We start from the raw sequence: 27,232 nt of genomic DNA, 5'->3' as shown, positions 1-27,232 counted from the left end.
ATTGACCAACTTTAAACGGGCTCCTTACCTTCCAAAGCACTTAATACTCTCCTGAAAACACACTGTGTATCATCTTGTTTCTGAACTTTCTTTCTCTGTCAACTTCGATGAGGCTCAGTAAATAGGACATTTTTTTTCCTTTAAGAGAGAAGCCAGATTAGATTCAGAGGCTGGATTCTGACAGAGATTTTAAAAATCAAAATTATTACTAATAATGGGCTTGCCAAGATCCCCTCAACTCGATTTACCCCTCAGATTGTCAGCTTCTCCTGCAGGGGCATAACTTCACCATGTTCAGAGAGAGAATGCTGGGATCTGGCAGGCAGGACAGCTTCCAAAAGGAAGGGCTAAGCTGAGCATTCCCAATCCCTTTACTCAGATTTACCCAGCAGAAAACTTCCTTTTTCTGGGTGTGAAGAAAGAAGCCAGTGCCTCCATATATAACTATGGGAGTGAAGAGTAATCTACTATGCGTGCGCTTCTCAGAGCCTGGAAAATCCTTTTCTCCTTTTTCTTCCTGCGGAATTCCTGCCACCCCTGCACCTCCAGCCCCAGTGACGTTTCTTTTTGTCTGTAGTTTTTCTTGTGTAGTCATTCCTTGGCTTTCCTAGGCCAACAAATTTAGCCATGCTGATTTCTTTGTACTCTATATTCGTTCCTTCATGGTATGTTATATCAATGTAATGAAATGGTTAGTCTATGAAAGTCTCAGTGGCAAGGACAGTATAACTCTTCACCAGTACCCAAGACAGAGCTGAGGCTCTTGTGAGGATTTAATAAATAGAGGGTATGTTTTCCAGATACTTCAGTAAAGAAACTAAGTAAAGATACCTTATTTCGATGACACCTATTTTGTGCTAGGAAATAGGCTGGCAATTTATTCATATTAACTCATCTAACTTACCTTGTAAGACAACATATTAGTCCATCCCAGTTTACAGATGAAGAAATAGCTTCATAGAAGGACTTTGCCTAATTAGCTAATTATTTGTACCTAATTGACCTGTTATATTTAAAATGATTGCTTGTACTTCCAGGATCTTTGAGTCCTCTGTAAGCCACAAATACATCTGTTGCTTGGAATACATATCAAACTGAGATAAAGAGAAAGATGATGCTCGAATGTTATTTTAGCCTAATTTCATAGTTTGCAAATAGATAATGGGGAATATAGATTTGGAGACTTTATGCTTATATTGAATTTTTAATGTTTGTTTTTAGAGAGGGATCATATATCTCATTTCACTTATAATGTGTAATATAAATTATACCATGTTAATTGTAGCCCAGTAGTTAGGGTGCAGATTAACTGTCAGTCAAGATATTTAATTTAAGCTTTGCATTGCCCATTTAGTCTAAGTGGGCAATATTTTTTCTTTTGTCCCTGACTGTCTTCATTCTGTATTGTGTTGACTTCAACTTTTCATCTTGGATGTGGTTGGATTGCTTTCTTTAATTTGATTTATCTGAGCTTACCCAGCTCTTCCTCGTTGTAGTCAGTGTTTCATTATATATGATAAACGTCTACCTCATCTCTAAAATAGTTTACCAAACTGGTGGGTAGCAAGATTGAAAACTACTAATGATAAAACAATAGCTGAGAGGTATTGAGTGCTTACTGTATGCAAGTATTCTGCTAAGTGCTATGTGTGCATTTTTTATAGCCTTCTTCACAAAAATTTGTGGAGTGGTCACTTTCCTTTCCCATTTTTAAGTAAGATCACAAGTGCAGGAGAGTTTAAAACAGCTTGCTCAAATCAGCACTGAGTGAGTGGTGGAGTTAGAATTCACAGCTTGACTGACTCACTTTAAAACCTTGTTTTTTTTTTTTTTTTTTTTTTTTTTTTTTTTTTTACAGGCAGAGTTAGACAGAGAGAGAGAGAGAGAGAAAGGTCTTCCTTTTCCATTGGTTCACCACCCTGCCCCCCAATGGCTGCTCCTGCTGGGGCACTGCTGCAGGAGTGCTTCTCCAGGTCTCCCATGCAGGTGCAGGGCCCAAGGACCTGGGCCATCCTCCACTGCACTCCCGGGCCACAGCAGAGAGCTGGACTGGAAGAGGGGCAACCAGGACAGAATCCGGCACCCTGACCGGGACTAGAACCCTGTGTGCCAGTGCTGCAGGCAGAGGATTAGCCTAGTAAGCTGCAGTGCCGGCCAAAACCTTTCTTTTTAAACCACTCTGCAAACAAAAGCACCATTCCTACTTTCTGGAAGCTGAGCACTATCTTAAGAGGCAGACAAGATTGAGGTTAATTCTGTTTCTACAGGTAACAAACTTATTAAAGATCCTAGATATGTCACTCAGTGTCTTTACCACTTGCTTTTCTAGCTCGTTAAATGGGCATAAACCCTGTATTATGGGGTTACTTCATTGAAAGACTCAGTATACTAGGAGCTTAATGCTGTACTTGGTGGCTGTTCAATAGATGATAAATCTCTTTGTCCCTCACACAGAAAAAATAATCACTCCTTATGTTTCCAAAGCATTTTCACATCTTTTCTTTGAGCCGCAGAAGATCCCTGTGGTGACAAGGATTTTTATACCAGTTTTATAGTGTAGAAACTAAAGACTCAGAAAATTCAAGAGACTTAGTTTAGGTCATAGACCTCATAAGCATCAGGGCAAGCGCCTCACATTCTCACTCCTTTTTGTTTCACAGTGCATACTGTTAGAGGAACATGGAAAGTCAAGTCAGAAAGCAAAGGATGCCAATGAAATCTAAAAGGTTTCCTACATGAAAAAAACACTTTGAAAAGAGTTATTAAATCATCTGTCTCTCCTTTCCTTAACAGGCAAAAATGTAGACAGAACACTGTCTGGAAGTAAGGTTATGCTCCATTAGAAAGATTGTTTCCTTTGCTGGTGAAGGCCATGATCTGAGTTGGCATCTAATCGTATTTGCTTATTTCAGAGCTGCAGATACTCAGCCTTTTCTGAGGACTGTTTTGTAATAAGCTGACAGCAACCCTGAGTATTATCACAACAAGTAGAGTTGGTTATTGGGAACAATCTTCCTGCTACTTGTTAATGAAAAGCAGGGAGCCCCCTAAAGAATGCATGACCATGATATAGATCCGGTTACTATTCTCTGGGGCCTTGCCTTCCAGCCATGTGCACTTTGAAACAGCCTTTCCTTTGTTTTTTCTTTCTTTGACTATCACCCAGTCCCTTAAGATTGACACATACAGACTAGAAGTAGGGATGGTCACTGTAAACTGCTCAGAATCCCGCAGTTTGCATTTAATCTCTCGCAGCTCTTTTCCCTGCCCCTGCCTTGTTCACCATCCAGAGTGAGACAGCTCTGAGTGGATCTTCTCTAATTTTGGGCTAGGAATTCTCTTATGTCCTCCACTGGGCTGCAGGAATTTGGAAAGTGACCTAAAAGGGATACTTGTGAGTCTGGAGCTTGGGAGAAAGATTCATTTATCTAGAAGAAGAACTTTGTTTCTAGATCTATCTCTATACATAGAAAGTTTATCTTTATACTCATACTACGAGAATGTCTTAGGATGTTTCCCCACAAGCTGGGGTGCAGAGTTCATTTTTTCTCTGTAATGCCAAAGGCTTGGATTGCAATTACTTTTTGGATCCCCGACTGCCTGTGCTACAATGGGATTTTTTTATATTAAAACGCACAGGTCAGTGAAGGCCAAGGTTTAGTTGATTCTTATGGTTTTCCTAATTCCCTCACAATAGCTTGGGCCAACATTTTCAATTCCAATTTTGTAGGTTTACCATAGAAGTAATGTTACCTAATGACTATGCTTTTGTTTTCCATTTTTGAAAGGGAATCTCTTTTGTTACATTTGAAAGAACTTAAAAATGAGAAACCTAAGGATTAACTTTTTAATTAGATATAATGATTAGAAACTCTTCATCACAGCAGTTTCCCTTTCATTATAAAGGAAAGTTGACAGTTCCTGTTCAATTAGTGCTCATTGAAATGTTTCTCAAATGAAATTATTGTGAGTAAAAGGACATCAAAAAGCATCTGACATGATTAAGGGCCTGCTTTTTGACTTTTTGAAGAAGAGAGACTGCTGATTACAAAGAAATTGTTACACAATGTACAAAACAATATATTCAGTGCATAAGCAATATTTAGGTCTCAGTGATTATAAAACTAAATATCATAAAAGCTTCACCCCACTATAAATGTTTGTGATCCTTGTGTTAACTGACTTTTAATCACTCCAACATGGTTCAGTGAAATCAAATTTACAAGACTTCTTTTGGTGGAATCCATTATTGGTAACTATGTAACTGGTCTTTCGACTTTGAAAGAGTTTACATGTTACTGTCTTAACTTCATAGTATAATTTCAAGGGTTTTATTTAGTTTAATTTGAGGTTTTTCTATTGATACATTAACATTCTATGCACTATTTTATTTGGGATGAATATAACTTTAGATGTTATGAGAACTGGAAATAAATGCTTTCAATGACACTGAACCTTAGTTACAGCTCTTAGTTCCACCTGGGAACCACCTAGCAGGTGAATCTTCACTGTACTCCCTGCATCCACAGTGCTTACCTCTCTAGTGTTCAAAACAATACCTGCCAAAATATCCTATCTGTTTAGCTTTTCATTACCTAACGTATCATGTAGAAATTTACCCCTCATCCTCTAAGCCTTCTATACTTGCCCCTTCTGCATAGCACTAATAATATTAACATAATGATAATACTATTGATGACAGCTAACATCTGTTTCTTATTTATTCTGCTCTTTCTTACATTCTAAGAAATGTTAAAACCCTCAAATATCCTAAGAGATTACTAATATGATTATTAATTATTATCTTTCACAATTTACAAGGGAGAAAAATGAGAGCTGGTGATATATTTTTTTCAAATTCACAAAGTAAATAATGGAAAAGTTCTCAGACACATTCTTCTTTCCCAATAAAGTATTATTTTTATTAATTATTGTTCTACTGCCTAAAAGCTTTACTAAAATCAAGGGCTATCTGTCTATAGTCTCCACACTTTTCCTTTTAAATCCAAACTGCATTACTTTGCTTTTTTAGCTAGTGGATGCCCCTTGCTTACCTGATAATTCAGAATCACTTTCTTTTGGATCTCACTTGATCTCAGTTGTCCCATCACAGAAATTAAAAATCTTAATGTGTTGTACTATGCGAATTAATGGTAAAACTACTACCCAAACAGTACTGTATACTTTGTGTGTCTTTGTGAGTGCAGTCTGTTGAAATCTTTACTTAGTATATACTAAGTTGATCTTCTGTATGTAAAGATAATTGAAAATGAATCTTGATGAAGAATGGGATGGGAGAGGGAGTGGGAGATGGGATGATTGTGGGTTGAAGGGAGGGAGGTTATGGGGGGGGGAAGCCGCTATAATTCAAAAGTTCTACTTTGGAAATTTATATTTATTAAACAAAAGTTAAAAAATAAAATATAAAGCAGAGAAAAAAGAAATTAAAAATCTCAAAGTCATGATTAATGCCACCCATTTTCCTCTCTGTGAAATAGAGCAACAAAATATTTTTGTGATTTTTGTATGTTTGAAAGGGAGAGAGAGAGAGATGAAGACAGAACTGAAAGAGACAGAAATAGAGGGAGAAATGGAGAGAAGTTGAAATAAGGGAGAAAGAAAAAAGGAAAAGAGAGAAGGGAGGAAGAGAGAATTAGAGGAGAGATAGAGAGACTTAAGCAATACTCCTAAAGCATGTAGCTGTTACTCACTGATTGACTGAAGAAAGAAATGTGGAGTGCAGATTCCCAGGGAGCTTTCTGTAGGGCCACTTTGGTATCTTAAAAAGGTGAAGGCAAAACTGAACCTGTGTAAATCCCAGGGCTTTAACAGAGCAAAGAGTATTCCTAAAAAGACCAATGATTTAGTTCCGTTTCTGTTACTATATTACTGCATAATCATAGGCTCAGTCCACTTCTCTGAGTCTGTTTCCTGAAAATGAAAATGCAGTGGAGATTAGACCCTAAAGGTGCTTATGAACTAGTAAGATAATAAAATATCTGATATATGTATTGTACAAACATAAAAGTACACATATGCAAAGAAAGAATAGGAATTATTTAATGGGCACTTATTTTATGTTGGACACATATATCAACTCATTTAATCTTTACAACAAACATATGGCATAACTATCATTATCAAACCCATTTTCCAGTTGAGGAAACAGGCCTGACATAGAATAACCTGATCAAGATCAAACAATTGAAAAAGCAATGAAGATTAGGTTCTAATGCAGGAAGTCTTACTCCAGATTTGCACGCTTAATAATTATCTATGCCTCTGCAGAGAGAAAAGGGAAAACACAGGCTTCAGCCCCAGCCCTTGGCTCCAGGAGGGGATGCAAGCACCCCTGACTTGACTCCTCTCCATGACTCAGAGACATCTCCTTGTCAGGTCTTTGAATAATGTGCCCTGCCCTCACTCAGCCATTTTTTATTGTTGTTGTTTACCATCATAGCCTTTGGGCCTTACAGAACCAGTTCAGTGGATGGAAGAACTGAATAACTGTGCCGTATAGATTTTGCTATTCAAAATCTTGGAAAATAGAAGTGCATTAGGCATGATGAAAGTGCTATTTAAAAGAACTTCAATTTCCAGTTGAGAGTTTTCTGTTTGGGCATACTTAGGCAGCATAAAAAGATAATTTTAATCAGACATCCTTAGATGTTATTTCATGTTCTAGTTAGCAATTTTCAATGCATTCAGTAAGATCAGGGTATCTTAACCTGTCATGTGATTACTTTCCTCCAGGTTGTTTATTAGAGTGGACCACAAGGTTAAAGGATCATAAAAGCAAATTCACTCAAGGGAGTTACTGCTTTTTTTTCTTGCATTCCTATTATATGAGAAGCCCTAACCACCTCCCTCTTATACCAAATACACAAGGAGTTTTTAAAAGCATCTGATCAAAGCATCATTGGAAGATGCTGTGAGGCCCTGAGCATTTCAGTCCTTATGATAGAGCTAGTTGTCTGTTACTGTACATAGACTACACGGACAAAATGCAATAGAGACGCAGATGTGAGAGGTGTAATCTGAGGAGGTAAAAATATGTGATAGTGGTAGTAAAATGATACATGCTAATAAGAAAAATTGAGAGTGGTAAAATCTAGGCTCAATCCTAGGTCTTACTGATGGTGTTATTTGGGGACCTATCATTTACCACTCAAGTGTCTGTTACCTCAATTTAGAAATGCAGTTACTAACTCTGGTTCTACATATTCTATGGGTGTTGTGTGGAATCAAATTAATTCATTAATTTAACAAATGTTAATTACAGACTGGTCTCATGTTGGACGCCATGTTCATACAGATGTGATGAAAGGCTGATTTCTTTCCATAGTGGAGAAGTTAGTGAGGAGTTCAACAATACTCTAAGGTTCACTCAAAAATCACAGAAAAGGTTTACAAATCAGGTTTCATGAAAATCTATAATAGAATTCCTGAGCAAGGTATGGGGCAATAGTTTTCAGCTGTGAATAATTTTGTTCCCCCAAGGGATAGTTAATAATGTCTGAAGACCTATTTAACTGTCACAACTGGATGAAGAAATTCCTAGCAACATCTGGTGAATAGAAGACAGAGATCTTGGTAAGCCTCCTACAATACATAATGGAGTTAATATTTAAGCAATCAGTGGGAGAGAAATCTTGAGAAGAGATGAAAGATTTGAGGCAGAGGAACTAGAATTCGTATTGGAATGAAATGAGATTGGAATTCCTCATATTTGCAGTACTGGGAGTGGGCCTGTATCACTGAGGCACTGAGAGGAAGGTGGCACCAGGTGCCTTTGGTGACAGCCAGACTGTGAGCACAGAGTCAAGATGAAATACAAATGGGAGCTCCTATGATGCAGCCGTCTTACTGGAGCAGTTGAATGGGGAGAGTTGGAACTTACTGGATAAGCTGATTAAAGGGAAGAAGGGGCAGGAGGATAAAAATTAAAATTATTAAACTGCTAAATCTAAGAGATCTGAACAATACCTGAGTGGAGAAGAGCAGCACACAGTAGGATATCCTATTCAGAAGATAAATCTGGACCAGAAAAAATAAAGGAAAGCACCATCAACATTCTAATATTTAAATCTGTGAATAGCCGGTCTGGCATTGTGGTATAGTGGGTGAAGGCACTGCCTGTCAAACTGGCATCCTGTATGGGTACTGGTTTGAGTCCCAGCTGCTCCATTTCCTATCCAGCTCCCTGCTAATGCATCTGGGAAAGCAGCAAAAGATGGCCCAAGTCCTTGATCCTCTGCAATCACAAGGGAGGCCTGGAAGAAGCTCCTGGCTCCTGGTTCCTGCCTTCAGATTGGCTCAGCTCCAGCTCTTGCAGCCATCTGGGAAGTGAACCAGCAGATGGAAGATCTCTCTGTCTCTCCCTCTCTCTCTATCTCTGTACTCTGACTTTCAAATAAATAAATCTTTTAAAAAATAAATAAGTGTGGGAGTAGGGAGAAGGTGAAAATTAACTGAGAGAACTCCTAATTGTGAAAGTACATTATCAGTCATGACATACTCTTTGAACCATATTCTTTTTTTCTTTTTTAAGATTTGTTTTATTTATTTGAAAGAGTTACAGAAAGATGTAGAGTCATCTGCTGGTTCACTCTCCAGATGGCCGCTACAGCCAGAGCTGAGTGGAGCTGAAGCCAGGAGCCAGGAGCTTCCTCTGGGTCTCTCATCTGAGTACTCCTTTCCCAGGCCAAAGCAGTACCAAAGCAGAAGAGGAGCAGCCGGGACTCGAACCGGCACCCATATGGGATTCCGGCCCTCCAGGCTGGGGCTTTAAACCACTGCACCATAGCTCTGGCCCCCATAATCACGTTCTTATGATTATCAACATTAATAAAGCATTTTTCACATATAGCATTTTTCATGATGAACCAGACAATGTGCTAGAGGCCGGGGTTAAATAGATGACCAAGATTGACACCTGTTCACAAGAAGATTCAGGAAAACAAGTAGGAACAGAGTAGACATATTAAATTCTTTTTTTAAAGATTTATTTATTTATTTGAAAGAGTTACACAGAGAGAGAAGAGGCAGAGAGAAAGAAGTCTACCATCCACTGGTTCACTCCCCAATTGGCCAGGAGCCAGGAGCTTCTTTCAGGTTTCCCACATGGGTGCGGGGGCCAAAGCACTTGGGCCATCCTCCACTGCTTTCCCAGGCCACTGCAGAGAGCTGAATCAGAAGTGGAGCAGCTGGGACTCAAACAGGTGCCCATATGAGATGCTGGCACTGCAGGCAGTGGCTTTACACGCTACACCACAGTGCTGGCCATAATATTAAATTCTTTTTTTTTTATTTAACAGAGTTAGACAGTGAGAGAGAGAGAGAGACAGAGAAAGGTCTTCCTTCTGTTGGTTCACCCCGCAAATGGCCGCTATGGCCGGAACTACGCCGAGCCGGAGCCAGGAGCCAGGTGCATCTTCCTGGTCTCCCATGCAGGTGCAGGGGCCCAGACACTTGGGCCACCTTCCACTGCCCTTCCCAGGACACAGCAGAGAGCTGGACTGAAAGAGGAGCAATCGGGACTAGAACCCAGTGCCCATATGGGATGCTGGCACTGCAGGCGGAGGATTAACCAAGTGAGCCATGGCGCTGGCTCCCCCCACCAAATGTTAAATTCTTAATACCGTACTATAAATGACTTCATGGAGCTTTCCTTATATTAAGAGAGTCCAGGAGCCAGCACTGTGGCGTACCGGATAAAGCTGCAGCCTGAGATGCTGGCATCCCAAATGGGCACCTGTTGGAGTCCCAGACGCTCTACTTCCAATCCAGCTCCCTGATAATGTGCTAGGAAAGCAGAGGAAGTGCTTGGGCCCCTGCACCCATGTGGGAGACCCAGAAGAAGCTTCTGGTTCCTGCTTCAGATTGGCCTGGCTCCAGCTGTTGTGCTGTTGTGGTCATTTGAGGAGCCTGCCAGCAGATGAATGATCTTTCTCCCTCTCCCTCTCCCTCTCCCTCTCCCTCTCCCTCTCCCTCTCCCTCTCCCTCTCCCTCTCCCTCTCCCTCTCCCTCTCCCTCTCCCTCTCCCTCTCCCTCTCCCTCTCCCTCTCCCTCTCCCTCTCCCTCTCCCTCTCCCTCTCCCTCTCCCTCTCCCTCTCCCTCTCCCTCTCCCTCTCCCTCTCCCTCTCCCTCTCCCTCTCCCTCTCCCTCTCCCTCTCTTCCTCCCCTTTACCCCCATATTTCTTTAAATCTTTAAAAAAAAGAAGAAAAGCCGTAATTAAAAAAAAAAAAAAAGAGTCCATAGAAGAGTGAGTGCTGTGGCAGGAGAAGCCGATACAGACAGACTTCATCTGCCTCATACTTCTCTGCAGGTTAGTTCTGGCTTTGACTGTGTCCTGAGGTTTCAAAGAAGACCTAGAGTCCTGCTTCCTCCAGTCAACTTTCAGATATCTCACTTTCTCTCCTCAGGGTACTGAACTTGTAGTCCATTGACTGCAAGGCACAAAGCACAGCAGTCTACTACAACGACTTGCACCTCTTAAGCATGTTTGAGTCTCAGGCATGACTCAGCATAGACTATATAGCACGACTTTGTATTGTATTGTTTGGATTCCAATATTCCACAGGTCGTATCTTGCCCTCTGTAAAATTACTGTATACAGTGAAAGTTCATTTGGCATTTTTGCCTGGTACTGTCATGTTAGTCTTCCCATGTCAAAGAAGAAATATTATTCTCTGTCTTACATAAGAGAAAATGGGTCACATGTCAGTTTTTTTTTTTTTTTCCTAAGAGCCATGACCAAATGCTTCATAGATCTTTGTAAATACAGGAGATCCAGGTATATATACTTTTTTTGAAAATTTAGTTATCTTTTATTTCCTATTCTAGATCCAATTCATAGCAATAATATCAAACAAAGCCTGAGAAAATCTGTGCTATTCCAGTCTCAATGCTGGGTCTGGCAGCATATTGGCTTTTGCTCTCTGAGCTTGCAGTTTAGTGGCAAATACAGGAAACAAACGAAACAAATAGGGTTCAGGGAGGCTGCATTTGGAGGCTGCATACTTTAGATGGAGGTGTAGTAGTGGTCGGGAAAGTTGACTGTACAATTATCTGAATCATTGATCACTGATCAATGTGTATTGGACTAGAGTCAAAAACATGAATATCTTAAATCTATTATTTAATCTTTTATCTTTTAATCTATTATTTGATCTTAAATCTATTAATTTACTTATTAAATAAGTAAATAGATTTAAATTAATTAATGTTCTAAACATGAATGATAGTGCTTATTCTGTGTAAAACGCTACTTTAAAGTTTTTCAAGTATTAACTCAGTTAATCCTCAACAATCCTATGAGATAAGTACTATTATAATCTCCATTTTACAAATATATAACTGAAACAAAGAGAAACTAAGGAACTCATCCAAGGTCACATGGCTAGTAACTGCTAAAGCAAGTTATCTTAGCCTCTGTGACATATTTCTTTACTTGTAAATTAAATATAAGGAGGGTACCATGTGGAAAAGTAGTTTTAAAAAAAAATTAAGTTGTGTCTTGGCAAAGGAGAGAAAGAGAGAGCAAGCATCCATCTGCTGGTTCACTCCCCCAAATGACCCCAAAAACAACTGGTTGGGCCAGGCAAGAAGCAGGATCCTGGATCTCCATTAGGGTCTCCACATGGGTTGCAGGGGCCCAAGTACTTAAGCCATATTCTGCTGCCTTCCCAGGCGCCAGTAACACAGTGCTGGATTGGAAGTGGAGCAGCCAGGACTTGAGGGACTCTATGATATGGGAAGCCAGCATCTGAAGAGGTCCCTTAACCCCACAATGCCAGTCCCACGTCAGTGCTTTCTAATTCGCTTTCCCCTTCCCTTTCCCAGGAAGATATATCAAACTACAAGATTATAATGTTAAACAATGAGAGCTTTCCATATAGGATAAAACCCAGGAATATGAGGTTTTCTGATGATATTTCCCCCAGGAATTTTTAATAAAATTTTAAAAAATAGTTTCAGTGAGGTACAACTAGGTAAGTTTCGATATATAAAACCGTCTATTCAAGATAGTACACTGATATATCACCCCCAAAATTTCTTCACACTGTGCTATAATCCTCCTATTCAACTCACTCCCCCAACCCACCCTACCCACCCTTCCCCAAGCAACTACTATTCTCCTTTCTATCAATATAGATAAATTTGAATTTTCTAGAATTTCATGTAAATGAGAACATACATTTTATACTCTATTTTCTTTTGCTTAGGTTAGTAATTTTGTGTTGTTGAATGTATCAGTAATTCATTTCTTTTTAGTGTGGAATAGTATTCTGATGTATGAATATATCACAATTTGCTTATCTATACATTTTGCTTATCTACACATCTTTTAATATAATTTCAAGTTTTTGACTGTTACTAAAGCTTCTGTAAATTTTACATAAAAGTCTTTTAAAGGGCTTATTTAATTTCTCTTGAGTCAATTCTAAGAGAGAGAATGGTTTAATGGTTAAATGGTCAAATCATAAGTATACATGTAACAGTTATGAAAATCACAAAACTACTTCTAAAGGCATTATGTCATTTTAGATTCTTACTAGTACTATATGATAGTTCCATACTTCCACATCCTCACTACCAGTTGGTATGGTCAGTTCTTAATATTAGCCATTCTAATAGATGTATTGTAGTATCTCATTGTGACTTTTAATTTCCATTCCTCTGGTAATTCCTGATAGTGATCATCTTTTCTCATGCTGATTTGCTATCTATAAATCTTCATTGGTGAAGTTTCTGTTCAAATATTTTGCTTATTTTAATTGGATGGTTCATTTTATTATTTTTGAGTTTTGAGAGTTTGTTATATTTATATATTGACATATTTAATCTATTAATTATATATTTTATATGAAAATGGTATATATATAGGAACATATAAAATATATAATTCTAGGTACTTTTAGAAATAAGTTCTTACATATATATATATTTTAGAAACAACTTCTTTATCACATGCATGATTTGTAATTATTTTCCTCCATTCTATGGATTGTATTTCTATTTATTAAATAGTGTTTTCCAAAGAACAGAAATTTTAATTTTGGTATATATGATGTAGCAGTTTTTTTCTTTTATGGACTGTACTTTTTGTGTTGTACCTAACCGAAGGTCATAAAGATTTTCTCCTATGATTTCTTATATATATTTAGTTTTTACTATATATATATATTATATAATACATATTATATAATATAATACTAAATATATATTGTATTATATTTATAATCCATTTTGAGTTAATATGTAGTAAGAGGTGTGGGTCAAAGTTTTTTGCTTTGCATATAGATATCCAGTTGTTCTAGCATCATTTGATGAAAAGTTACCTTCTTTTTTCCTTTAATTATCCTTGTATCTTTGTTGCAAATCACTTGTGTATGTCAACTCCTGGAGTCCATTTTATCCCATTGATATATTTACCTGTCCTTATGCCATTGCCACATTATTTTTTCAAGTTTTATTTTTTCTTTTTCAAAGGGTATTTTGGCTACCGTATGTTCTTTGAATTTCCATGTGATTTTTAGAAACAGTTTGTCAATATCACCAAACAGACCACTGCAGGGGTATCAAATGAGGTAGTGTTGGGTTTCTAGATCAGTTTTTTATAAATATAAAATTTTAATTTACTTATTTTGATTTTATTTGAATTCCAAAGAGAAAGAGAGAGACAAAGATCTTCTGTCCACTGGTTCACTCCCCAAATGCATGAAATAGTCAAGACTGGGCCAGGCTGAAGCCAGGAGCCAGGAATCCAATCCAGGTCTCCCATGTGGGTGGCAGGGTGCCCAGATACTTGAGCCATCATCTGCTGCCTCCCAGGGTTTGCATTAGCAGGGAGCTGGCTCAAAAGTAGGGGAGCCAGGGCATGAACTTGGCCCTCTTATATGGGATGGGGGCATCCCAGACAGTGACTGATCTGATGTGCTAAATGCTCCCTCCATAAACTTTTAATTCTTTTTGCTTGCTTCAAATAGTACTCATTTAAAAATAATGTGTAGACATTTATACTCGTCAGATGTTATAGCTAACATCCAAAGTAAACTGTCAAAAATCTTTGAAGATTATATGCTTAATTCTAAGGAGCTTTGTAAATTTGCACATTATTGGCATTAGCAAGACTAGAGTTAATTTCCAACTAATAATTTGTATAGAAGAACAATGAGGAACATCTCAACCATTATAATCAGTAAAAGAGTATAATTTTATATTCCACAAAACACAGTGATAATTTTTAGGGTACCCTTGCTTATAAAGTAAAAGGGACCTTGAAAATGTTTGTGGAAAATAGAATTAAAAGATAAGTTTATTTTGTTGCAAAAGTTTTGAAATTTATGCATACTTTTAATAAATGCATTTTCTCCAACTTTTTGAAGGTCACCTATATGGTCATATTAGTATTATATTTTCATTCTTTTTCTTTTCTCTAGACCATGATATCTTAAAAATATTGTGTATTATTTAAACTTCTTGATATTATAGCATACATTATTTATGTATGCTTTTATAGACATGTCTCTAAATATTTTATATTTTACCTTAGTGTAAATGGTATTATTATTTTAATTTCTATTTAATTTTTCCAGTATATAGAAATACAATTGAATTTTGTATAGTAATCTTTTATCCTGCAACTTTGCTAAAGTTGCTTATAATTTCCAGCACTTCTTCAGATTTGATGTGATTTTCTACCTAGATGGTTATATCATCCACAAATAAGGATATTTTTATTTCTTCCTTTCTTATCTTTATTTCTTTCTCATGTCTATTTCATTGTCTAGAGCCATCCTCACAGTGTTGAATAGAAACGGTGAGAAGAGGCATTCCTGTTTTGTCCTGAGAGATTTCTCTCTCTTTTTTTAAAGATTTTATTTATTTATTTATTTATTTATTTATTTTTTTTTTGAGAGGTAGAGCTACAGACAGTGAGAAGGAGAGACAGAGAAAAAGGTCTTCCTTCCATTGGTTCACTCCCCCAGATGGCCACAACGGCTGGAGCTGCACTGATCCGAAGCCAGGAGCCAGATGCTTCTTCCAGGTCTCCTATGCGGGTGCAGGGGCCCAAGCACTTGGGCCATCTTCTGCTGCTTTCCCAGGCCTCGCAGAGAGCTGGTTTGGAAGAGGGACAGCTGGGACTAGCACCGGCGCCCATATGGGATGCTGGTACTGCAGGCAGAGATTTAACCTACTGCGCCATGGTGCTGGCCCCTGAGAGATTTCTTTTTTATATCAGGAATGGATATTTGGTTTTGTAAAATACTATATCTGTGCCCACTAAGATGATAGTATGGTTGTTAGTTTGTTTTGTTTCTTTTAAAAATTAATATAATAAATTACCCTGGTGCATTTTTAAATGTTGTCAATTTTACATTCCCAGAACAAATTCCTACTTGGTCATAATGTGTTGTCCTTTATATATATGTTGCTGTATTTGCATTAAATTTCCTAAGGTTTTGTTTAGAACCTTTGTATCTTTATGCATGAGGACATATTGGTGTTTGCCTATCTCAATATCTTTATCTGATTTGGGATCAGAATAATTTTGGGCTCAAAAAATGAGTTTTTAAATATTTGTTCCTCTTCAGTTCTCTGAGTTTGTATAGAATTGTTACTATTTCTCCCTAAGTGTTTGGTGGAATTAATGAGGAAAGCCATCTGGCCCTGGAGTGTGCTTGGTGGGATATTTTTAGTTATAAAGTCAACATCTTATTAGATGTATGGCTATGTCCATGAAAGTGACTTGTTTTCTTGAATGAACTTTGCTGGTTTGTATCTTTGAAGGGACTTTCCCACTTCATCTGAAGTGTCAAAATTATCGACAAAAGTTGTTTATGATTTTTCCTTATTAGTCTTTTCAAGTCTATAGGATACAGTGGTGTCATTGTACTTCACACTTATTTAGATCATTTGTTTGTCTTCTTTCCTTCTAATTAGAGAAGGTGATGTCAATTTTACTGATTTTCTCAAAGATCCAGTTTTTAGTTTCATTGATTTTTTGTTCCAATCTTTAAATTTCTTTTCATCTTCTAAGTTCGGGCTTCATTTACTATATTTTTCTAATTAGTTAAAGTAGAAGCTGAGGTCAGTAACTTGAAATCTTCTTGAATATAGATGTGTAGTGATATAAATGTTCCCCTAAATTACTGCTTTAAAGGCAGCTAGCAATAGTCGATGTGTTGTGGTTTATTTTCATCCAGTTCAAAATACATTCTAATTTCCCTTTGATGTCCTTTTTGACCAATGAGTTATCCAGAAATATGTTATTTGGTTTCCAAATATTTTTGAGAATTTTCAGAAATTGGTTTTTTAAAGATTTATTGATTTTATTAGAAAGGCAGAGTTAGACACACACACACACACACACACAGAATCTTTCATGTGCTGATTCGCTATCCAAATTGCGCTGGGCCAGGCGGAAGCCAGGAGCTAGGAACTATTTCCTGGTCTCCCACATGAGACTAGGGGCCCAGTGCTTGAGCCATCTTCTGCTGCTTTTCCCAGGCTCAGTAGCAGGGAGCTGGATTGCAAATGGAGTAGTTGGGACTCCAACTGGATACATTAGCAGATACATTAGCTCACATTGTTTGGCTGTTTTGTGTAAGTCTATATCCTTACAAATTTTCTGCCTATTCTATTAATTATCCAGAGAAGAATATTGAGATCTTCATCTGTCAGATATTTCATGAGAAATATCTCTATTTCTCATTGCTTCTTTGATTTCTCCAGGAAACTAATTCTATCTTTTCAGCTAACCAAGTCTTCTGGGCTACAGCTGATTGCTCCTGTCTGCAATGTGGCCTAGAAGTTGAAGGTTGCAAGATGGGGAAATCACAGAACCAACTTTATCTCAGAATTTATCGCTCACTGTTGTTTTGAAATCCATTCTTTAATGTATTTTGTCCTTTTTTTTGTTGATGTTTTTGTTGAGAGTACAAATCCAAGCTTTGTTCCTTCATTTTTACTGGAAGTACATTTGCCATAAAATAATATTTAAACTAATGACAAGTAGAAAGTATTCAAATTCAGACTGCCTTATGTATGACAACCCGTCAGATGAAAAGTGTTGTTAAACCTTCTGAGGCTTGCCATATATGTTAGAGCATGGCAGCATGCTTAGATATGACAGACATGTGGCTAGTGACTGTTTAATGGAAAAATAGTAACCATTATTTATCAGGCATTGTGTTAACAGGAAAAAAAACACATATACTCTACTTGTGGACAGGGGCAATTGCATCTTTTGTAGTAGTTGGAAAGAAACAGTGTATTGAAATAATGACATATTTATCTTTGTATTCCCTGTTTCAAATACTGTGGTTGGCTCATAGTAAAGTTAAATAAATACTTGTTAAATTGCATAAAATGGAACCAAGTCTAATATTTGATCAGGTATATATTTTATTCATGGTGTACCCCCACTTGAATTTTGAAGATAAGAGGTTTTAGAGGTTATAAAATTGGTTGGGGTTGAATACAAAACATATAATACTTAATTTAAAAAACTAAGTAATTAATCAACCAAGTAACATGACCAAAATTATTGGGCCACTTAAACCATTTAAAAGTATATCAATTTGACTATTTTAAAGGATGAGAACTAGGCAAATAATTTGTTGTCAAGAAATTTAAAAAGAGTTTTACTGAATTTACTATCATCAATTCACTAACGAGTGCTTTAAGTTAAGGTTGGTTGGTATCAAGAACAGGAAACTACTAGTTTTCATTTAAAAACAGCCTTGATTCCAGTCCAAATCAAAGTATTATACTGGGTAGTCATTAGTTCAGTTTTTCTCTTGGTATCTTGTTCCTTCCAAGTCAACCATTGATAATGGCCTCTTTTCCACCCTGTGATTTTGCTCTCTCTTTACTCAGGAGATCCCCCTCTGTTTTTACATATCCAAATCCTATCCTAATTCAAGCTCTAGAAAAATGCTAAATCTTCCACAAGGCCACCCTAATTTCCCCGTGGATGTGATGTAGTCTTTTACAGTGTTTCATGAATAGTTTATGCTATCTCTTTTAGGGCACTATGGTTTTCAATGCATCTTTGGTTATCTTACCTTTGTATCATCCCTTATATTGACTTTACTCTCCCTAAAGGTAGACTAAATATCTGATATATTTATCTGCTTGTAGTACTATTCAAAAGTATAGCATATGGGAGATGCTTGATAAGTTTGTTGTCAGTGAATAAATGAATGAATGCATGATTAATAGGGCATTTTTAAAATATAGTGTTTCTATGCATAGAGACCATAAATTCTCTACTTTTTTTCCAGAGTGAGGAAAGAGGGTCTTTTAGATGTTGCTTTAATTAAGGATTGAAGGGGCTTGATAACAAGAGATTGAAGAAGTTCAAGTAATGGCAGAAGAACCAGACGTTGGGATGTGGAATCATGATGAGCATTTACTTTAGAAATTTAGAAAGGATGGGCTGAGATTTTTAGAAGACTTATAAGCAACTTTTTAATTTTTTCTGTTGCCTGAGAAATGTAGAACATTTACTAGTAAAGGAATATTTTCTGGAAGTTGTGGGCTGGCTGGTCGACAGTGCATGAAGAAGCAGCATGTGGCTGGGGCAGATGGGAAAATATAAGGGCAAGAATAAAGGCAGAGGAGGGACTGTGGGTGTGAGCTGAGCAGAAGAACACCATGAATGAGAAAAAGAGAAGGTTAGCTGAATTGATGTCAAAAAACAAACTGTTTAATGGCTTTAGCTTTATGCTGTGCATTCATGAAGTAGCCAGGGAAAACAATTGGCCCAGGTAGGAATTCTGAAAGATCAGTTCCACTTCTAATTCCTTTCATTCAAAACAGAAAATTAATTGAACAAGAGGAAAACTTTGCTGGTGTCAGCCTTTAAGATTTTTATGCCACAAGGTCATTAGTATCAAGTAATCTACTGTCTCCAGGTTAGAAATATCAGAAAAACTAGGTAACCCAAATCTCCAACTCTTCCAAAAATACTACAGCTTAATAATTTTGTTTATATTATCAAACTGTTTTGTACAGTTTTTCCCTCATTTTGTACTCTTTGCTTTTTCTAGGTCAATTAAATGCACAATTTATTCTTTACACTGTGTAGTTCCCTCCTTTTGCTTCTTACCTTTCAAAACGCTTGAATAAATCTCACCTTTGCTGGCTCTGCAACTCGCCCCGGAATCGTGGATTCCTTTGAAACTTCCCAGTGCTCAGAACCTTATTTCAGGATGCCTTACCTTGTACCACAGCACTTTTACAGAAGCTACAGGAGGTGAGGGAGCTTCACCTGGTTTTGCAGGCTACTGTCTTAAGTAAAGGAAACAGGATATTTCCCAAAATTCTGTTCATATTTTAGGTAGGGCTTTTACTAGCATTTTTTCTTGTTACAGTGAACAAGCTTATTTCTTTATAGTTAACACATTCCAGTTTTGTGTAGCCCCACTCTCAGGTCCCAAGAATATTTAAAGACCCAATGCTCTTTGTATTATCTATGTAAGTGTAATTGCTATCTAGAAATAGAAGCAAGTGTGATTTTAATATACAGGCAACATGATGATCTAATAATTACCTTTAAATTTTAAGATGAACAGTGGACGGTATTGAATACTCCAATCCTGGCTAATCTGTTGAGATATATAAGTTGTCAGGTAATAAAAGTAGTCATATTCAATAGGTGAAGAACTTATCACACCTAAATCTTAACTAAATTAAGAGAAGAATAAGGTATATTAAGTGAGGCTGTGAGTATGCATGTGGTTAGTGGTATTTCTCACACAGCAAACAAATGCAGACACCTGTGTGTGTGTGTGTGTGTGTGTGTGCGTGTGTGCGGCCATGTAACCAATTCCCTTCAATTTTACTACTTTTCACAAGATACTCAAATTCTACTTACATGGCCTGCCACCCAATTCTTCTGGTAGAAATATTTTTTCATCTCTCTGCCTCCTACCTCTTTCCCCCCACACACTTATGGTATGTGCAATTTTGCCAGACTCGTGTAAAGACAGGGGGACACTGATGAGATTGTGTTTCACAAGTGTGGGAATGAAAATTCTTCCCAATGAAAACATCTGTCTCTGTTCAAGTCATGCCCAGTTATCCCCCAAAAGAAATGTTCTGATTAACTTTTTTTTAAGTCTTAAGATAGCAGTTTGTGTAGCAGATCTAATTAAGAAGTTTATGTAACAGATCTGCAGGGTTTTTTTTTTTTTTTTTTTTTTCCTTCTTCTACTGGGTTCTTTGAGCTCAGTTTGAGTGTTACCAGCTTTCACTATGCAACGGCCAAGTGCTTCCCGGGCTGAGAATTATCAGTTTTTGTGGGATACCATTGCTTCCTTAAAACAATGTGAACAAGCTATGCAACATGCATTCATTCCGGTAAGGAAAATTTACTTCTACTTTCCTAGCATTTTTATTTTTCTTCTTTTTTCCCTGTTATAGCTATGGAGAAATTCATATGTTCTATGCATTTAAAGACATGTTATCTTCTCTGTAGTTCTTGTTCAGGAAAATTACATTTTTTTTTTCACTCTGTTTAGAATCTGAATTCTTAGTAGGAGCAAACATTGGTCAGGAAGGTTGAGTAAACAGTGCCCAAACAAACTCTGTTCAAGAGGACAGTAGTTGCTAATAGTAACATGTATTATAGGAAAGGTGCAATATTGATATTCCTCATATTGATATTTGAAATAAACTTCAATGTATATGTCCTGGCTGCTTCTCCTCAAACTACTTAGAATTGCGTGAATGTACTTTTCAATTGGATTTGATATGTATAGATCGAGGAGCAAACAATTAATTATCAAATTTCTGTGATTTACTTATTCAAGTAAATTAAAATCCATCATAAAACTTCTCCTGAGAAATGTAATTATTTCTTCTCAAAAGTAATGATGCAATATGTATATATTTATAAACATGTGTTATAAAAGTATAGAGACATTCAGAGTGAATTAATGAGTGTGTCAGTGTCATTGTTTTTTGTATTGCAGAAATTATATCTGTGCTTATAATTTGCCCAATTAGAGAAGATAGTTTGGTTATATTTGATAGACTGATGGAAAAGTAGGACTTGGAGGAAGAATAAGAAGATGTTTGATTATTTTAATAGGTTATATTTTGAAGTATTAATAGCCAATGAGGAATGAGAATACCTTCTTAAAAATTATTTTGAATCCCTTCTAGAGAAATATTATTTCTAATATTACAATCTCAAGACATATACTTCTAACAATAGCTGGAGTAAATATTCCTTGAAGTTCAAGTGTTTTCAAGTGATTCGAGTTAGATATCATATCTTTCCTCCATAACTTGGGAATCACCCTAAATGTTGCCAAGAATTGCTATATTTGAAGTTCTTCTAGATGATCCACTTTTTCTAACTGATCACTAATTTTGACTATTAATGCCATTAAAAATACATAATTTTTCCAAGGAAGAAGCTGGACTGTTAAGAACAGGAGCTGGGACTTGACACTCCAACACGGGACAAGAGCATCCCAAATGGCAATCTTTCTGCAGCAACACCTGCTCCTATTCTGTACATTTTAACTCCATGATATATCTTTGATAAACATACACAAATTTATACACAGAGATATAGGCATATTTGACATTTCTGCCTTATGATACCCTTCATTGTTTAAATTCTAAAAATATACATGTTCTATAATCTTATTCTATTATATTAAAGAAATTGAACTATATATGATTCAATCAAGGCCCTACCTTAAAAAAAAACCCTAATACCTCACAGTCAAATATTGAAAAATGCAGATGGGAGGGACGTTATGGGGGGGAAGCCATTGTAATCCATAAGCTGTACTTTGGAAATTTATATTCATTAAATAAAAGTTTAAAAAAATAAATAAATTCTCCCATGTTAAAATTACCTACTATCGTTAAAAAAAAGAAAAAGAAAAATAAACAATGTGTAGGAAGTATAAAAATATATATGTCATTATGTAGAAGAATAGTTGATCTTGGAAAAAAATGACCTGAAAAGTTTACAAGCAGACTGATATGTGTTTTCTGAACATACGATTAGAATGAAGAGCCACCTAGATGGTCTGGTTCATCTCTTACACATACAATAAACTGTAGATCACAAATAGTTTCTCAGTCAGTGCAATTATGTGGGCCAATAATAAATCTGACATAAATTTCAAGTCCTGATACAGTCTGTTCCCAGAGAACCTCCCTGTGTAGCCTAAAATTCACGTTGGTTAGACGAAACTTAAAGCAGCTGATACCTGGATAATGCTGCCTAAAATAGTCTGCAAAGAAGAAAAAAGCCAAAGTGTTAAGTCGTTCAAAGTTTTTTGCAAGGTTTTATTTCACAAGTCATGCCATGTCCTGTAGTGATAAATTGGAAATGAAATTTAGAGTCTCAACCAGGTTCATCTGTGGACCCAAGAGCTCCAAGGACAAAAGAGCAGCACAAAATTTCTCACATCTTTTAGAATAAAGGTCTTGCCAAGGTGAAATCCTAAATAATTATTGAATGCATGAATGATAAGAAGGTCTTTCATAAACTTCTGTAAATTGGTTCTACCCCTGCAGCCAAATGGGAATCCTATAGACGGTATCTTTGGGTATCAGATAAATCAAGGGGCTTGTTATTTTTTAAAAGTGAATGGATATGCTTGCAAAAACAGCATCTCTAATAAGGTTTTTGAATAGAAATAGTCTTGTATTTTTTATTCACTCTGTTTATCTTGTTGACTTGCATTTTATGGAGTCCTTACTATGTGCCAACTACTATTCTAGGCATGGGATAAAGGACTACAGATGTACTAACAACTTCTTTGTGACTCTATCTCTTTGGAAGGGAGACTGCGTTGCCCCTTGACCAAATGGTGCCATACTTTCTCCTGTTGCAATGTACAGGTTGATTTTTCTTATGTTGCTAGTTATTGTATTTGCATTTGGTAAAGACACCCATGTTGGGGTCCTCAGTGAGTTTTTTTTCCTGCCTATATTACTGCTGAACTCTGAACTTATGTCATGCAAACAATGGTTGCATTAGTATTCATTCATTTCAGGAGAAAAAGGTTTTTGAGCCTACTGTGAACGTCATGCAGAAAAAATAGGTAAATCAGGAAGATCCTTGATTGGAATTCCATCCACTGGAATTTTCCAATGAACACACAACTCATTTTAATACCAGATACAAAGTGGTAAAGGCCATAAGTATTTATGTTTTACCACAAGAATTCACAGAGTGTGAGATCTTTATGAAAGTTTATCTCAGCTGGATTTTGAGGTAAAATAGTATTTTGACATACAATGAGGATGGAAGAGGAGATCCCAAGGGGAAGGAACAAGAAATGCACTTATGAATTGTGTAAACATAGCTTCTTTTTCCATTTGTTCACCTAGTCAGTCAATATTTATTAAACGCCATATTTTATGCCATATCCTGTTCTACGCCTTTGACATGTATTGTCTCACTGAATTCTGTCAACAGCTCTTTGATATAGGTATTATCATCTCCATTTTACAAACAAAATTTGAAGAGGTAAAGCACCTTCCCAGAATCACATAGCTAATAACTGGAAAGGATCTGCCTGGAGTTCAGTATCTGACCTCAAAGTTCATTCTCTTAACCAACTCAGTAGGATAAGAATAAAACCATTGAAATCAAGGTAGCTGCAACACAATCTGCTAGGAGCAGTAATTAAGGGATATGCAAACTATAGTAAATGCAGCAAAGATGGAATGATCCATTTGAATGCAATGGAAGGGAAGGATGTGCCTGGAAGACTGAAAGGAGAACAATATCAAGATGATTTTAAAATAGGGATTTACCTGTTGAGGGAGGTGAGAGGGTGAGAGAGCTGGTCCAAAGGCAGTAAGTCATGAAAGAGAAGCATGGAGTGGACACATTGTCAATGCTCCCAAGTTCTGACCTATCTCTTTGATCATTAGAGAAAAAGCAAAATATGTAACAATGAGGATGAGAGTTGGATAATTCATTTGAGATCAGGAATCCTGCAGGTACATCAGTGAAAGAGCCTTGAATAATTAAGGCTCCCAGTTGAAGGCAGTGGAGCCTTAGGAAAGAATCTCCAGTGGAGAAATAGATGACTTTCACATAACTGACTTCATTACTCATGGTAATTGTGGCACTGGCCCACAGGTTGACAACTGAATGTGCTGAGACCTGATGATTTTCCCATAGAGAAACAGAGAAAGTTTGTGCACAAATGTAAAAGAAATGTAGAAGGCACAAATTAAATGAGAAACCACATGGTTCTAAAGAAAGACACTGAGAGAAGTGAGTCTGAAGGGACCTGGCAAAGGCTGTGCCATGGCTTCCTGAGTCCCTAAAACACCCAGTGGTGAGGTGGCCTATCCCTTTAAGCCCAAGAACACATTCTAGATTTTGCTTCAGCTATTCCAAGTAGCTTTGTGTTTCTCCCACCAGAGAATCTTAAGTAAGATAGGGACCAGTTGATTACTGTGGTGTAGGGATATTATACAGCCTTGTAAGAAAAGGCCAAAGAGAACTGGAGAGAAGACAAGTGAATTAGTTGAGCACATTGGGCTTCAGGGGGAGATTCTGCCCTTTGACTGAACTCACATCCCACTTCTACAAGGCTTCCGTGGTATGCCTTTTCTCTTTTGCCTCCAACCCTGAGTAACATTCCCTGCTGAAAATAAGAATAGCAAACTTACAGATCCCTTTGATCTACACTTTATTTTATCATCACAAATGCAATGTGAAATAACCCCATTACCATTATATCCATTTTAAAGGCTTAGGAGTCTCAAGCACTTTGTTTAAATTCATATATCCAACAAGAACAGGAGAACTCTGGCCTCACACTAATTCTGCCTGCTTTTGTCCTTCACATCCATCATGGTGCTTCACTCCTATTTCTCCAGGGCAATTTCTTTGCTTTGTATTGTAAGCGTTGGGCAGGTTTCTCGTATTTCCATGTGACACTGTCAATGCCATATGCGGTGGGACCATGTGCTTCTCCTCTTCCCAGTTTCTGCAGTACCAAGTACAATGCCTTAAACTTAATGCTTGCTAAATACATTTACATGAGCTGTTAAACATGTTCTTAAAATCAGTCACCTCCTCTCCAGCATTACTTCCACTGATTCTGCCTCTGGTTCCCGGATATCTAGTTTGAACCATCATAAGCTTAGGTCAGCTCTAAATAGGATTTGTTCAGTAATGACTTTCAGTCCTAGTTCATGGTGTTCCAAGTATGTTTTATCCTTTTTGGATTCTAAATATTACTTCACTCATCAACCTCAATCATGTTGGATTCATTTCTCTATTTCATTCCTCTTAACCTCACTTTGTATTTCTGTCTAGTAATACCCCAATTTTTAGTCTATTTCCTTCTAAAGAATGTGAACAAGGCTATAATTGGAATTTCTATTAGTATAGGAATTATGATGACACTTAATATATGGAGATGTTCAATTAAAAGGGGAAAAAAACTACACCAGAAGTGACCTGGATAATTGCAACAGCTTGAGACTGCACAAATATTTGCAGATTGCTGGTAAAATAAAATTGTTACTTTTGTTTTTGGACAAAAAGGAAGAGCATGCTATCTTTTTATCTTCCTCTCTTGTGTAATTGCATTTTCTTTGGCTTCTGGTCTTGTGATTCCTGTGCATACACATTTGGAGTCCATGAGAAATTAATTGCAGGTGCAGGATGTGTTCTCTGCATTACAGTATTGCTCCTTGTAAAATGTTTTGTTGGCTCATCAAAATGAGATATGAGTGTTTGTTATTGTACAATAAAGTAAAGACCACACTCTGCCAATCCCAGCTGCTTCCCACCCTGAGAAATTACAAAAATAGGACCCTGAACTTATTATAGAACAAAGACAATAGTTTAGAGTTAATGATAACATTTTTCCTCCAATAGCAAAAAAAATTCAAATACACACATCAAAACCTTTAATGAGCTGAGACATGCTATACTATTTCAGTCTTCATTTAGATATTTTCACTTATCCAGAAGATACTTAGTAACAATGGAACATCTAATTTTTCCCTTAAATAGAGACCAAATAATATACTCTATCAGTGCTCTTACTGTTGCTGCTGCTGTGACTACGACTACTGCCTCTTCACATTTACTTTTCTTGTTACAATTTTCAAAGAAGCATAAACTAGATAACTTTCATCACAATTTGCAGGTAGGCAAGAAAATTTCATTTTCCCAATAGTGTTTATGTGAAAAATCAAAGTTCTGAAGGTTCAGATGGCCAGATCAAAAGTGGCTCAGTAGTAAGACATAAGCTCCTAGGACTATGATCTCAGTCTAGTGAATGTTTTGTGTCATTCAGAGTTTCAGCTACTTGAAAGACCTAGGCCGGTTCCTTTACCACTTGTTTATCTGAGTAAATAATTTAATTATCTGAGCCTCAGTTTCACCTTATGTGAAATTAGATATTATACAGATAGCTTAGGGTCTTTTTGAGGTTTAATGAGATAATGTGATTTAAACTCTAAGCACAACTCCTAACCAAGAAAGTCACGATTATTATTATTATTATTATTATTATCGTTATTATTATTAATGTTGCTAATATTATCCCAAATGGGTAGTTTCAAACACTGCATTCTATTTTCATGTATGCTTTTTTAACTATGTTTTGCTTCTTAAAAAAGCACATGTGATTGACTAAATAATGATATACAGTCTCCATGTGCACATGAACAAAAAGTTTTATCAAGGCTAAACTAATCAATTCGGATCATCATAGAAGTGAAGGAAAATTTCTTAAATCCTGGTCAGTTAACCCAAATTCTAAACTTTTTATAACTAATTCATAATTTTCAAAATTAGGTTAGTATTAAAATTAGGTATCATATACTACTTATTTATAATTGGATATAACCTAAAAAATAATTTACAAAATTAAGTGATCTGATCAAGTTTCACAAAGCCACAGCTAGCCCTAGAAGCTCATTTGCTGACTACATGTACGGGGATAGGAATTCTACAACACAAAAGTATAAGGTACAAATGTTCTCATCAGGTAAGCATGGAGGAGGAGGAATCATAAGATGCAAAATTGCAAATATTATATCCATGAGGAGAATATCATCTCCTTTCTTGCTGGTTGGAGAAAACCTTCATAAAACAAATGAAGGTCCAGTGTGTCTCAGTTGCGGTTCCTTGAGGACTCAGAGAGCACAGAGAGGAAGCACCTCTGCTTAGGGACCATTGTTTCACTCCCGCTTGTAACAGAGTCT

General features: G+C 36.8%; 1 protein-coding gene across 27 annotated transcripts in view; it reads left to right on the top strand.

The window, feature by feature from the left end:
• DLG2 (discs large MAGUK scaffold protein 2) overlaps positions 1-27,232 on the top strand; it is a 2,256,157-nt gene that overhangs the window by 1,361,870 nt on the left and 867,055 nt on the right. For 2 of the 27 annotated variants that reach the window (XM_051821291.2, XM_051821258.2), the window contains exon 1: positions 20,226-20,374. The exons of 24 other annotated variants lie outside the window; for them this stretch is intronic. In XM_051821291.2, coding sequence (XP_051677251.1) covers positions 20,270-20,374 — 105 coding nt within the window. In that variant the 5' untranslated portion in view covers positions 20,226-20,269. Of the gene's footprint in view, positions 1-20,225; positions 20,375-27,232 lie in introns of those variants that run through there. One more of the 27 variants, XM_051821278.2, reaches the window with a different exon arrangement.

The sequence above is a fragment of the Oryctolagus cuniculus genome, chromosome 1 (assembly GCF_964237555.1).
Source record: "Oryctolagus cuniculus chromosome 1, mOryCun1.1, whole genome shotgun sequence".
NCBI classification, from domain to species: domain Eukaryota; kingdom Metazoa; phylum Chordata; class Mammalia; order Lagomorpha; family Leporidae; genus Oryctolagus; species Oryctolagus cuniculus.
This window is presented reverse-complemented; position numbering and strand designations above follow the sequence as displayed.